Raw genomic sequence first — 14,841 nt, 5'->3', positions numbered from 1 at the left:
CTGGAGCCTCGTCACCTTTCACTGAGAGAGCTGCTGCCCTGCAGGCCATTCCTTCCTATTTCTTTGGGAGAGAAATAGGAAGCCGGAGGCTGGAGGGGACAGAGGCTGTGTGGCCTTTCTCAGAAGGGCAAGGCTCCCCGGCAAGTACATTCCCCTCTGGAGGAAGTCCATTTGCAGAGGCAGCCCAGCCCGGACTTCCCAAGTTTGCTGAGAAAGGGTCTCTGAAGGATTCTAGGTAGGCAGATTCTGCTGTTTTCTCCTGAGCTGCTGGAAAGGAATAATAATTATAATAGAAAGACTTTCCCTCTGCATAGAGCTTTACAGTTTATGGAGCTCCTACACCTTCCCTCTGGGGCAAGGCGACTTTTGTCAGCCACTTTTTATAGCTAGAAAAATGGGATCTCTGAAAAGAGGCAGAGCCGAGCCTCCCCGCCCCTCCACCAGGCTCCCTCAAGGGTTTTAACAACATCGGTTCTTTTTGTACAAGTACTTGGAGGCTCCATCTACTCTACTTCAGCTCCTGTGCCAGACACACACCCAAGACTGGAGAGCTGTTGGGAGGCTACTCAAAACAAGCATGTGTGTGGGTAAAACAGTGCCTCTCTTTGTCTGTTAATTTCCATGAAAAACATCTCTTCCTTGTAACAAGGTCATTGCTTGGCTTATCCTGTTTAACTCATTTTGGAAACATCTTTTCAATATCTTTTACTATCCTCCTATTTCAAATTACACTGGCAAACATTTATATAGCATGAGCCATGTTTCGGGGACAGGTTTGGAACTTTAATTATACTAACTGTTTAACTCCACAGTAACCTTCTGGAATAGGTACTTGTTTGGGAGAAAATGTACAGTTTTCCTTTATTCTTTTCTTTACTCTTATACTCACAATACTTCAGATGTGTGGGGTTTTTCCCACACCAACCAATGCTGTGACGCCAGCTGGGTGCCCTACAATTCAATTCAGTGTTGATAGTGTCTTCCTGGAGTTAGCATCAGATTCTGTAAGTTAAGGACTCAGTCCTCCCAGACTGCCCCCACTTGTCACTGGCATCTGTACTTCTGACCAACTTGCTAAAAATTGGGGTTCCCATGGCTTCTTGGGTTCAATAATTTGCTAGAATGGCTCACAGAACTCAGGGAAACACTTACTTATGTTTACTAGTGTATTAAAGGATATGATAAAGGATATAAATGAATAGCCAGATCAAGAGATACGTAAGGTTCCAAGTGCGGGAGCTTCTGTCCTCATGAAGTTGGGGTGTGTCACCCTCCCAGTATGTGGATGTGTTCTCCAACTCAGAAGCCTTCTAAATCCCATATATTAGAGATGTTTATGGAGGCTTCATCGTGTAGGTATGATTGATTAAGTCATTTTCTAGCCCCCGTCCTCTTGCCAAAGGATGGAGAATAGGGCTGAAAGTCTCAAACTTCTAATCATGTCTTGGTCTTTCTGGTGACTAACCCTCATTCAGGAGCCCTCTAAGAGTCACCTCATTAGATCAAAAAAAAAGCTCCTATCATCCAAAATTTCCAAGAGTTTTAGGTCCTCTGTGTCAGGATTTGGGGTCAAAGACCAAATATTGGTATGAACTAGGGACAGAAACATATGTGCGTGTGTGTGTGTGTGTGTGGGTGTGTGTGTGTGTGTGTGTAATATATTTCTTATTATTTCTTATTATTAGTCTCCATTTTACAGAAGAAGCAGCTGAGGCATAGAGAGATTATATAATCTACCAAGGCCACTAGTGGCAGAGCTCTGGGGGTTGAACCCAGGCAGTCTGGCAATAGGATTTGTGCTTATAACCATCACTATGCTTTACTGACTTGAGGTGTCAATTTGTGTGACTCTAATGGGCATGGAGGGGGGCTGCTTGAACAGTATATAGCACTGAGCCAATTCATTTGGGTCAGGAAGGTCTTTCTCCAGATGTTGGAAAAATTGTTTTAGTGAACATCAAACCTGTTGTCAGGGTGGAGAGGATGTCTCAGCTATGGCTAATGGGATTTGGAACAAGTTGTGTCAAGGGTGAGAAAGCATCCAGAGAGGAAGCCCCATGCTAACAATAGTCTCCGGAAGAAGCCTGCCGGATGGATCTCACTTCAGCCCCAGCCCCTGTGCTCCTCCCTCCTGTCACCTCCAGTTTGCCCTTGGGGCCGCCTGCACCAGGAGGTATCCTTGGATTCTTCACTTTGCTCTCTCAATTCTTGGCATTGCTTTTTTTTGCAGGTTCTAACCCTGACATTATGCTTGACTTTATTCCTGGGCCAGAAAATGGGTGTTCCAGTCCTGCCCTACCCTCCCTTCTGTTACCTCTGGCTGGGCCCTTATTTTGTTTCCTTCTTTCCTGGTGCTGAAAGTAGTAATCTGATCCACCTTGTCACTTGGCTGAGAGAGGACCAAACTGTGCCCAGTGCCTTATACACAGGATAAGACATAACCAGAAGGGGAAAAGTCCATCTAACTGGTTGCTAGGCTTCATTAATTTTTTGTCCAAAAAACTTATTGGACCCCTAGTGTGTGCTAGGCACCCAGTAAAGCATCAGCCAGGGAAACCTCAAGGAGCTTATTACTGCAGTGGGGATCCAGGGTGGAAGGTGGTGGGAGAGCAAGGTGGGTGATCAGAAAACTTGCTGACCATCTCCTGGCTTCTTAGGGAAGACTCATCCTTGCAGGTTTCTTGTAAAGTCAGGAGCTGGACTTGATGGCCCGTGGAAGCCCCGTCCTGTGGCCTCTGTGGCAAGGAGGCAGGACTTGGAGAGCAGTGTCTGCAAAGAGCCTCCCTTTACAGATTTGACTGCCCTCCCCTGGGAAAGGAAGGACATGGGAACCGGAAGTGCAGCAGTTTTTTCAGCCTCATATGGGCCCTTTGGTCAGGGCAGAGAGGAGAAACTTCCTCTGGGCACCGGGATACTTGGCTTCAGGAGAAACCGAAATGCCATCCATTCTCCCTGCATTGTTGTAATAAGAGTGGAGCAGGCCCCCTGCCATTCGGGTGGGAAAACCCAGGGAGTCAACTCGCTGGCTGCGTCCTCTGGCGATCCTCCTGCGCCTCAGCCTGTGAGGGGCCTTTGCCAGACCCGGGCATGGGACGGGGGTGGGTTGCCTTCTTGCTTCCTGGGTTGGGACAACACCAGGACCTCAGGACTGAAGGAGAGAAAAGCTGCATCTCAGCCTGGCTGGACTCTGCTCTGTTGCTCACATCCCCTGATGCAGGCTCCAACGTTCCCGTGGTTTTCTGTGTGTGCTCCCTCCTGCTCCCAGCATCCCCCTCCTCCTCCTTATCTGTACTCACCAAAATAACCTCCCAGGAGCCAAAAGGGAAAAAGGAAAACACAAGTCATGACTGACATGCAGACTGCATAAGTATATACATTTGTCAAAACGCATCAAACTATATACTTAAGATCTGTGCATTTTTTGCATGTAAATTAATTTTTTTATTTTTTTTTTTAAATGAGGGTGTGAGAAAGAGATCAGGGAAGTCCTTCACCTGAGAGACGGAGCGTGAGGATGGAGGCAACCTCTTTTGGGAGGTTGATGAGTTTTGAGAAGATGGGTTGTGGTTGTGAAGAAGAAAGATCCTGGGGGTGGCGGTTAAAGCAAGCTTGTCAGCTAGGAGCGGGAAGATAAGGTTGGGCCTCCCACCCCAATGACAATCAGTCAGGCAGGTGGCATGTGGGTGCCCACCAGTTCCACAACGGCAAGCATATGCCCCGTTCTTTTCTACAGGCAGTGGTGGCTATTTCCAAAGAGGGCCCAGGGGCATGTGGGTGTGGGTAGAAGTGGGCCTCCCAGTATCAAGCTTCAGGGCTGTCGTGTTGCCATGACAACTCTCTGGCCTACCTCCTAGGTAGCTCAGGGCAGAGCCTCCGGCAGGTGCTGCTTCCTGCCTCTTTCTGGCAGATCCTCAGAGGCTCCTGAGGAATGATGTCACCTTTGTTTCCAGTGTCCCCTGAGGTCCGTGTCCCAGGGAGTAGGATGGACTGGCTCTTGGATTGACTGGTGGGTTAGGGCATGAGGCTGAGGGATGAGGGCCATTGGTAAAGGGAGTAGACTATTTTCTGCAGCCCCAGGTGGGAGCAAGTGGGACAGAATCACGCCACACGCACACACCCACCAAAGATCCCTGGGCCCTGAGCTGAAGAGATCCTGTGTGAACTGAACACCCAAGTGGAAAGGAGCAGGACAGGATTATAGCAGAGAGAATGCAGCCCAGAGCCGGGGCTCAGTCCCTCTGGGAGCAGGTTAGGATCCATCCAAGGCGACTGTGGGTGTTTGCTGCCACCAGTGTGGGTGTGGCCACAGGTTCATGTTTGGGGTTTTCACGGTGCAGACGCTAGACACACACATCTGAGGTCTATGAACTTTGGGGGCCAGCAGAGCCAGCTTTATTGGTGTGTATAGAAGACAGAAGAATGGCCTCCCAAGAATGTCCATGTCCTAATCCCTGGACCTGTGAATATGGTATGTTACATGGCAAAGGTGAGGTTGCAGATGGAATTAAGGTTGCTAATAGACTGACTTTATAATGACGAGGTTATCCTGGATTATCTCAATGGGCCCAATATAATTGCAAGGGCACTTAAAATAGGAAGAGAGAAGAGTCAGAGGTGGCAATGTGAGGACGGGACTAGCCGCTGCTGGCTTTGAAATTAGAAAAGAGTCATAAGCCAAGGAATGTGGACAGCCTTTAGATACTGGAAAAGGCATGGAAACAGATTATCACCTAAAACATCCAGCAAGTAACTTAGTCCTGCCAACACCTTGATAGCCCAAGTGAGACCTGTGTCATGCTTCTCACCACCAGAACTATAAGATAATCAATCTGTGTCGTTTTAAGCCACCACGTTTGTAGGAATTTCTTAGAGCAGCAACATTAGCATTAGGAAACGAACACAGTGTGCAGACCATTGCACAGGATCTCAGGAGGGCTGGAAGGACTCTACCTTTGGCTTAATGCTCTGCTGTCACTGTGTTAAATTTCTGAATAATTTTGAAAAGGGGCCACCATATTTTCTTTTTGCACGGGGCCCCATAAATTATGTAGTTGGTCCTGGAGGAGAAGGGGATGGCTCCAGGTGAAACAGCAGGGATCATGATTGCTGAGCCATGGGGTGTTGCTATCGAGTCTACAAAGTCACCTCTTGCTCACATACTGTGTGCCAGATGCTGTGCAAACTGCTTAATGTCTGTTTTTGTTTTTGTTTTTGTTTTTTCATTTAAATTTACCTTCACATCTCTCTGAGTTATGATTATTTCCACTTTATATAGGAGAATATTGAATATCTGCAAGGTTAAGAAACTTTTTAAAGTTTTCCCATGTGTTATGTGGCAGAGCCAATAGTTTTACCTGGGTCTTATGGCTCCAGGACACTACTTCCGCACCCTCGCCTTGCCCCGCCCAAGTGAGCTTTTCTAGTGTGGGATCTTGGCTCTGTGGAGATGACACAAAAGTCTGTGGAAGATGTGTGCTCCATAAGGGCAGCCTCAGGACAAAGGGGTAAAGTAAGTACTCTCAGTAATGATTCTGCTATCACATTGAAAATGCTGACTGCACAAACACAGTTGGGGGAAAATACTTCTTAACTAAAATGGTCTGGAAAAAATACTTCTGGTTCTTAGTTGATGTCAAGCTCATTCCGGGCCAGTAGTAGTATCATGTGGTTGTTCTTAAAGGTATTGTGATCTTGAGCCATATTAATGAGGTATAAATAATGTCTCTAAAAGGGGAAGTGATCATTTTGTTCTACTTGGCTACTCAGATCACAACTGCAGAAATGGATTATAAGGAATTTAGAGAAAGTAGGATATGTTTAGGGGAGAACAACCTAAGAGAAAAACTGGGTAACATGACAAACATGAAGTTTATGCTTAGATTCTAGAATAATATTTAAAACCTGATTCTCTGGGTTCCAAGACTAGTTCTCTCATTTACAAGTTAGTTGACTTCCAGCAAGTTACTTAGCCTCTCTGTGTGTTGGTTTTCTTATCTGTAAATTAGAGATGGTAATACAAAGATTAAATTGTAATATATGTAGAGCTCCTAGAACACTTCCTGACACATAGTAACAGCTATTGAACTTTCATTACGGGTCTCTGATTTGTAAAAGAGAGAGTATGGAGAGATACCATCATGACTTTAACTACCTGAAGGACCACTGTGTGGACAAGGAGCCACCTGGGACAGACCATCTGCACTGGCACTAAATGAGAGGAGGGCCAGGCAGGCACTGCAGGACAGATCAGACTGAGGTCCCTGGAGAATGATTTCTCCCCAGCCTGAGTTCTGAGCATTAGAGGCCAAACCAGGCTCTGCTAGAGAAAAAAACGTGCCTTGTCCCCCTTTTTCTGACCCATGGGGCCTCCCTTCCCCTCCCCACATTCCTCGGCAGTCTTTGCTATGGGCCTGGTCTGCTCACCAACAAACCCCACCACATGGAGACACTCCATCCCTCATGGGGCTTTTCCACCAAAGCCAGCTGATTTTTGTTCCCTGAGTGGCTGTCCATGTAGCCCCAGGGATCCCATTTTCCCTGAAATTTTCAGATGTTTTAGGAACAAATAGTCTCCCTGCTTCCTCTTAGCTGTTTACATTTTAAATAATTCGTTTCCCTCTTGTCCTACTTACAATTTACATTTGATATAGCAGATCCTTTCTCAAAATTGGTAGAGTCATCTGAAAAGACGTTTGTGTATCTTGATGAAAGCTGGACGTTTTGAAGATCACATCTACTTAGGAGATTCCCCAACGGCAAATCCCATGCCAGATTCTGTTCCTAGATCAGCTGGCCCATTTCTCAACCCTTGCAGACTTTAAAACTCCCCGTTCTCAGATGGCTGTTGTCTTCTCCACATCTGAGCCAGACGTGGTGTCTTGCTGGGTCCCTGAAGGCCCTGGCTCCACTATCTATCCCCACTCTGCCACCGTTATCCCCTCCTTGACCCCTCTGGCTTATCGGATGATCTGGTCTTATTGTTGCAGTCAGGCAGGGAGTAAATGTTCAACTCTGTGATTCATGTTCTATCTGGTCATGGTAGAATTCCCACCCACAGAGCTTTCATGGGCCTGAATTCATTCTACTATTCATCATTGGAGTATTTCTTTGTTTTGTTTTTTTTTTCATTCAGCCAAACACCCAGTGCTTTTTGGGTTTCTACTCTGTGCTGGACATTGTTTCTACTCTGTGCTGGACATTGTGGGAAGCACCGGGTGTACCTGGTGAGCAAAGCAGATGTGGTCTTGACCATTATAGTCTAATGGAGACACTGCTGTTTGTTAAATAATTCCATGAAAACATGTTGCAATAGCATCTAAGCAGCATGAAAGAAAACCGTGGGTGCTGTGAGAGACTAACAGGGGATCTGCAGCCCAGCAAGGGGGTCTTTCTTTACTAGATCATGTGTGTGCTTTCAGGGAGGAAGGAACTGAACTCATTCAGATGATTACAGATAGTTGGGATTCTTTGTTGACTGACACCTACACACAATCGCATAATTACACAATCGGAGGCCACAGATCTAGACTCTAGTGGAGGGCGAATTGGTTCAGGACATCCTGGCCAGGCTCAAGTCTGCACCCTCTTTGCTCACTCATTAGAGTGCTGTGTCTCTAACGGTGACTGTTCATGTCCGTGCTCACTCACTGACAATGTTCTTTCTACCCCATTATTTCCACTGGCCTGGTCTTCTGCTTTCTGCCTTCTTGGGGTGCTGCACACTCAAATTCCCATGAGCAAGGGCTTGATAGCATGGCTGGTTCTTGATATTGCAAGGTCTGGCTATGCAGAGCTCCTGGGCTAGGCGGCTCTGTTGGCTGACAGCCGGCCCATTGAGAGAGGCTCAGGAATTCGTGTCTGGTCCCATCAGTTGTATACCAAATGGTGAGGCCATATGGCAGAAGACATAGCAACTTTTATACAAGAAGTAATAGGGATTGTTTATCTCAATGGGAGCAATATAACAGGAAGACAATTTCAGGCTTCAGATGCCCAGTAGTATTTTATCATATTCGTTCACATTATCCTACTAGATATACTATATCCTCTCAGAGTTGACAGCCTGTAGTAACTTTTCCATTTTTCCCCTCCCGGCAGACCTCTGGGTTGTCACAACACCGTTGTCTCACCAGACACATCTCTGGGTGGGCCTGGTAAGGAAGATGCAGACCCTTGTTTAGCAGAAATTATGAGCGCAGGCTTTGGAGACAAATGAGCCCAGGTTTTAGCCTTGAGAGATAATTTACTTCCTTAGCCCCATTTCCCTCATCTATAAAATGGGGACAATGAAATTTACCATACAGGATTGTAGGGAGAAATAAAAGGGGAGAAAAAAGTAAAAATATCTATATGTGATTTATGGCAAATCGTAAGCATTCAGTAAATGGAAATTATTACTGTTATTATTTCCACATATTCTGTGTTGTGTCCCTGAGCAGTAGGGGTAGCGAGCACCATGCAGTCTCTGAGCTCCGGAGGTTGCAGAAATACAGACGCCAGCCAGAGGGAGTGAAAATCTTGACTGTCCTCATACCAGTGAGAATGGCCACATTGCCTCCATCCTCAAGTTTCGTTAGGTCCAGCAGACTGGACTCTAGTAGGCCTGGGAGTTTATCTAACCTGGAAGTGTCTGGAAAAAAGCCAGAAATGTACCAGGTGAGGTCAGAAGAAGGCCAAGCAAGTCCTGTGGGTGCAAGAGGATGGCAGAGGCTGGGGTGAGGGTGTTGATGTCCATGAAGGGCCATGCGGGCAGTGCTGACCCTGGAGCCAGGTGATTACCAGTGCCCCCAATCCCCCGTGATGACTGCGGCTGCAGGTGAGGGCTTCTCTGGGAGAAATCTGGGAGGAGAGGGGGACTGGGGGCACTCAGGGGAGTGAGTGCTTGGGAGTGTCATCTTCCCATTGCTTGGTCGAGGTGGGTCCCTCCAGCTCTCCCAGAACCCTGACGTGGGTGGACGTGGCTCCCCATGTGCGTTGGCAGACAGACCCCAGGTCACATTCTACTTCGATCTTCGTTCTGGAGAGGTCTTCCCTTCCCCCACCAGGTCGAGCAGCCTGCACGAGTCGCTGCTCTGTTGGACGGGGAGCGTGTAGATTTGCTGAGGGCAAGGAGGGGAGAATTCAAGATCCAATGTGGAGGTGTCTGGCTGCTGCCCTGGGTGGTACCTGGTGGCCACGAGCCTGATTCGGCTTCATTTAATCTACCACCACTTCCCTGCCTCTCGCAGGTAACAGCACTGAAGCTCTTGATATAAACTTGCTTCGTAAACAGCTCAAAACAGTGCTGGGGAGCTCTGCCGAGAGGCTCCCTACATAATTGCTCCCCCTCTCCACACCGCCTCTGTGAGCAGAGCTCCATAAAGTCAAGTGTATCATACCATCAATTCTGGCTTATTAGGCAACCGTAGTGGTCCCCTCTCAGAAGTGCCTAGTTTTTATCTCTCAGAAATGCCTCGTTTTTCTCTCTCGTGGAAAATGGCCCAACTTTGAACAAGACTAAAAGTAAAAAAGGAACTTTTATGGCTTAATTTTACAGGAGAATGTGCCTCTTCTCAAAATGAGTAACTGATCAGTCTCGTCGAGTCAGGCTTTCTCAAGGAAGATAAGTAGAGAAAGGCCAGTCACACCTGACACTCATGTCCTCAACCCCTCTCTTGGAGAAGCAAGCAGATAAGCGGGGTGCAGGGGCAGATTCCCAGAGCAGGCAGGAGGGCAGGCTTTGCGAGCAGAGGATGTGGGTGGCCAGAATTTGGCGGATACAGGTGCTGGGAGAGGCAAAGCCCTCGGACAGGCGCCAGTGCTGCTTGATGGACAAAGCAAGTGGCCACGTCTGGAGCAGATACACTGGGCTCGGATCCAGAACAGTCCTCTTACATAACAGCTCCTAGATGTGTGTTCCTTTAGAAGGCCTCGGGCTGCCCTGTGGCAGGCAGGGCTTCTGTCCTGACTTCAGTGTCTGGCAGTGATGACGTTGAGTGTGACGGCAGGTGTGTGAATCTCTTGCCTGACATGCTATTCTTCCTCCCTCTGTTTGCCTTTCCCCTCAGCTGTGTAAGTTCTGCTTTAATGTTGACATGAAGATAGGAACCATGATTGTGTGTGTCAATGAGTGTGTGTGTTGAGGACCTTTAAAGGCTAAGTGTCAATTTATTCGACAGATGCTGACTGAATGCCTGCCGTTTGCCAGGCACTGTGTTTGGCAGTGGGTGTGTAGCCGTAAGCAAGACCTGTGCCTCCCCTAAAGAAGCTGTGGTCGAGTCATAGGGTGACCAACTGTTTCACTTTGCCTGTGGCTTTCAGTGCTGAAACTGGGGGAGGCTTAGGCAAACCGGGACGAGCTGGTCACCCTGTCTAGTTAGAGTAGTGGGAAGGGGTTGTTTCTTACGGCATTTGGTCATGCCTAGGTTGGGAGGGAAGGAAAGTTTGCAAGCTATTTATTTAAAGAGAGGTCTTCTGTTCACCCCATGCGAGTTAGAAGATACTGAATTTTATAGAGAGAAGACACCTGTGTGATCATTTTTTCTGCTTCCCCTATTCTATGACAAGACAGCAGAGAGGTGAAGTGGCTTGCTCATGGTCACACAGCAAATTAGGGTGGAGCTGGGGCAGGCACCTGGGTGGCTTCATCCACTTCTCCATCCAATGCTCTTTTGCCTAAAAACTATTCTGCCCTGTTTTTCTCTTCCTGCCTGCCCTTTACCTGTCTGATCCCCCAGACCCACATTTAGGTTAGGTATGGAGAAGCCGAAGGGTGTGGGAGGGTGCTGCGAGGTGCGGAGAGGGGCCACCAGCAGTGTGGCTATTGCTGGGAGGACTTTGAGTAGCTCCCGGGAGAGGAGGGGAGGAAAGAAGGATTTAAGGAGGTCAGGAACTTTGGTTTGGAGGGATCGAGTACAGTGCGGGGACACTGACAACTGCTGGAGACTGAATGTGAGGAACTGGGGCCATAGTTCAGAGAGGGGAAGGACAGGACAGGAAGGGTCCACTGTGTGGGAGGATCTGACTCTCCTTCAGAGGGAGGACATAGTAAGAAAAAGGAACAGGATGAGATCAGTGGCCCGCATGTAAAATTTAGGCCTTATATAAAATAAATCTGTTAGTTTTATTTAATTCTAGAAACCTCTTATGTGACAGACCCTGGTTTAAGGCTAGGAGATAGCACGGTAGCAAATAAAGACCCTGCTCTCAGGGAGGGGTCATTGTGGTAGATGGAGACAGACAGTCAACACACAAATATGATGTACTATCGTGTTCTGCTGTGTGTTCTGTCATGTTCAAAAGGGCTGTCATGTAAAAACCTCATGTTCCAAAGAGTCTTTCATATGAAAATAGTGATCAGCAGAGTTTAGCTTGTAAAATGAATGTATCATGTCCATCCTGCTTGGGGAAAGACCATCAGGAGACCACTCACAGACACTGATGGCTCAAACCATCGGGACAGGCATGGACATTACTGAGAGAAGTTCAACTTGGTCTTCTTGGAAGGGGGAGATGGAGTGGTTATGCTGAGAATTAAGAAGGGAGGAAAGTAGGGGAAGCAGTTAACCCCTAACTCTGGAAAACACCTGGAGACTACCTGGAGCTCTGGCTAGCGAGGGTCTCAGAACTCAGAGTCAGCCTCTGGAGAAGTACAGGCAGATCTAGGGTCATAGCCTTCTCCCCTGGGGAGTTAGTGGGGAGGACAGCGAACTTGTACTGATACAATGACCTTATTGGGAGCTGTTTATTACACTTCTATAAAAGAAATAAAGGCCATAGGCTAGTAGTTTGACCAGATTTAGATTCTTTTCAAACTTCAGGTAGCAAGTAGGATGTGTGATAATACTTATTTCAGTTTCTGTGCCTAAGGGAAGGCCAGCTGCTGGTCTTGATAGCCAGAAAAAAAAGAAAGAAAAAGAAGAAAAGAAAAAGCACTAGCCAAAAGACTTATTTGACTGTTAACCACAAACCTTTTCATTGCTGTTATAAAAATTGTATTCAGAACAACCATACACACACACACAAAAAAAAATTGGAAAGCTTTTAATGAACTTAGGGAGTCATTCAGTGACGTCCCTCCCTCCACCCGCCGTCTCCTGTGCCTTCATTGCAGTTAAATGAGCTGCTCCCCCTCCTCGGCTCCTCTCCAGTCACCGCACTGTTCCCTTGGCCCCACTGGGGCTTTGCACGGCTCACTTTTGAGTGCCGTTCAAGTTTCTGACTAAATCTGCCCTCCTTATAAAGCCCTTCTCTGACCACTTCTAAAACAGCTTCCAGGGTATCACACTGTCCTCCTACCCTGTTACTTTTCTTTTTTGAAAGTCTCAGCATCTATAAAATTGTACCACTTGTTTGTTTCCATTTTTATCTGTTTCCTTTGTCAAAGCATAAGCTCCCTGAGGACAGGTATTTTGTCCACGTCCTCCTGTTTCCACGACCTCAGTGCAGTACATGCCTCGTGGAAGAGCTCGATAAATATTTATTCCATTAAATAACAAGAATGAAAGAGTTCTACGCCAATTTGTTAACCTGATGGCTTTATTAAAATTCTAAGTATGAAGAGGATTTGGGAAAAGGCTGAATTCTTTCCCTTCCTCCACTCCTCTCTGGTGAGAAAGGAGAGCTGGAAATAGAATGGGAAAAGTTTCTGTAAATTTCTGGTAACCATAGAGACGGCGATTTTAGTTTATTAATCTCCTGCTCTTAAGCAGGCTGGGGTCCCACGGTGATGTCTCTAAATTGCTCAGTGCTGGTTATCCCGCAGCCTCCCTCATTAAGGAAGAGCAGGCCCATTCCTACCCTGCAGCACTTTAATTACTGACGAACAGAAGCCATGTGCTATTTTGCTTATTATCGCATGTTCTAACCTGGCTGTGCCTCCTACTTTGGAGCAATGTAACACGGTCACCAGCCCTGAACCCCAGGAGCCTACGATGGCCAGTGGTGGGATCGGGCAGCCTCCTCTCTGAGCCCAGGGATAGGGACAGGGTTGTAATTGCTGCTCTGTCCCTTCCTTCAGCTCTCCAGAAGATGATATCTCAGTGCCTTCTGGAATAGCATTTAGTTTCAGAGAGAGACGGGCACCAGCATGGTTTCCTGCCCACTACAGCGGTGCTTGCAGGAGAGGGAATTAGACATATCCTTGGAAACCATGGACTTCTATTGTTTGGCTTCTTTCTGGAGTCTGATTTCAAGGTTCCATGTTCCTCGTCTCATGGAGAATGACACGCAGACTTTCATGATTTTGCCTCATGTCCCTTGGGTGAGAGATATCCAAATGGCTTCAGGGTTTCTGTGGAGCTAGGACAGAATGGGACAGTTAAAGGCAGTCTCTCTCATGATTATTTCCTCCTGAGGAAAGAACCCTGTTGTAGATATCAGAGGCCCAGAGTTGAGATTCTGTCTTTGGCAGCTGACTCATGGTGGGGTCTCAGCCTCTCTGAACCTTGGTGTCGTCGTGTGTAAAATGAGAGTGAATTTGCCTTCCATCCCTCATTCATTCAGGATGAGATTCTGACTCCAGCTTCAACTGGATCCCTGTGATTAACGAGGAGTAGCAGAGGCCCCAGACACTATGCCTTTTGGAGTGAGGCAGAGTGAATTCTGGCAGTAGAAGTCTCTGGAAGGAGACATATTTCCCTCCTGAGGCAGATCATCTAAGGGCTGGTCTCACCTAGGTATTGGCTGCCATTTTGGAAAAACTAAAATGGTTGCATTTTCTTTCCTACTGGGTTTAGAGATGTCGAGTCATTTTTCTAGCAAAACCTCAGTAACTACCTGCTGGGCTCCAGGCACTGCACTAGGTACTAAGGATGGAACTGTTCAGCTGGGATAGTCATGGGCAAATTCAGTCTCTGTTGTGGGGCAAACAGTTTCAATGATTGTGAGCTTGACTGCTGCACACTGAAGGCTTGGCTTATGTGTGTCAAAGAAGAGGCTCTGGGAAGAATCTGGACTCCTGAGCTCTCCAACAAAGCTGGAACCAAGATATAGGGTGGGCCAGCGTCTTGGGTGACCCCAGCCGACGCACTGACAGATCTGAGAGCCTGGCTGTTCTCCTTTCCAGGTGCCGCAACCTCTCATTCCCTGACAGCCTGCCAGAGGTGAGCATCGTATTTATCTTCGTCAACGAAGCGCTCTCCGTGCTGCTGCGCTCCATCCACTCAGCCATCGAGCGCACGCCTCCACACCTGCTCAAGGAGATCATCCTGGTGGACGACAACAGCAGCAATGGTGAGCACCCGAGCTCCCCGCCCTGCGGCTGACATCCGAGCAGAGGGTTCAGCCTCTGATTGTTGTCTCGAGGCTCCCCTTGGCTGCTCCTTCTCTGGGATGTTGCCTCAATGATGAGAGATTCATGGTGGTCACTGCTCTGGAAGGTTTGCTTCGTAGGTGTATCTTCTTTGCATCCCACGGGGGCCTGGTCCTCAAGCTTTGTCTTAGTGACCTTCCATTCTTCCCTGCAACATTCTAGCATGATAAGAAACCCTGATCTCCACCCTGACCACATACACAGTGACCACTTCTGGTGACTCTTTTCTGTGGAGTACCATTTCGTTTAGTGGTATTGCTTGGCTTTTGCCCAGAAGATTGTTCACTGGTTTTGTCTTCGTAGTGGTGATGATGATGGCAGAGGTGTTGGTGCTGGTGGTGGCAGAGGTCGTAGTAGTGTTGATGGTGGGGCTAGTAGCAGATCTATAACCCATCGACAGCAACAGAGCTGTTGAATGTCTAGCCTCTTCGCTGGATGCCCTGCTTTCTATTCCATCTGGCCCTAACAAAGCCCTGGGTGGCCTGAAAATGCTTATTGAAGCCTTCACATCACTATCTCCCCTTCTCTAGCCACTGCCAGCTACCTCTTTC

At 47.6% G+C, this 14,841-nt stretch overlaps 1 protein-coding gene across 3 annotated transcripts in view; it reads left to right on the top strand.

Moving 5' to 3' along the window:
* Window positions 1-14,841, top strand: part of GALNT18 (polypeptide N-acetylgalactosaminyltransferase 18) — a 321,263-nt gene that overhangs the window by 160,363 nt on the left and 146,059 nt on the right. For all 3 annotated transcript variants that reach the window (XM_006905641.3, XM_025038552.1, XM_025038555.1), the window contains exon 3: window positions 14,045-14,211. In XM_006905641.3, the coding sequence (XP_006905703.1) occupies window positions 14,045-14,211 (167 nt within the window). The remainder of the gene's footprint in view (window positions 1-14,044; window positions 14,212-14,841) is intronic.

Source organism: Pteropus alecto, unplaced genomic scaffold (assembly GCF_000325575.1).
Source record: "Pteropus alecto unplaced genomic scaffold, ASM32557v1 scaffold461, whole genome shotgun sequence".
NCBI classification, from domain to species: Eukaryota; Metazoa; Chordata; class Mammalia; order Chiroptera; family Pteropodidae; genus Pteropus; species Pteropus alecto.
Note: the sequence above shows the minus strand (reverse complement) of the source record. Positions and strands in the feature narration are given on the sequence as shown.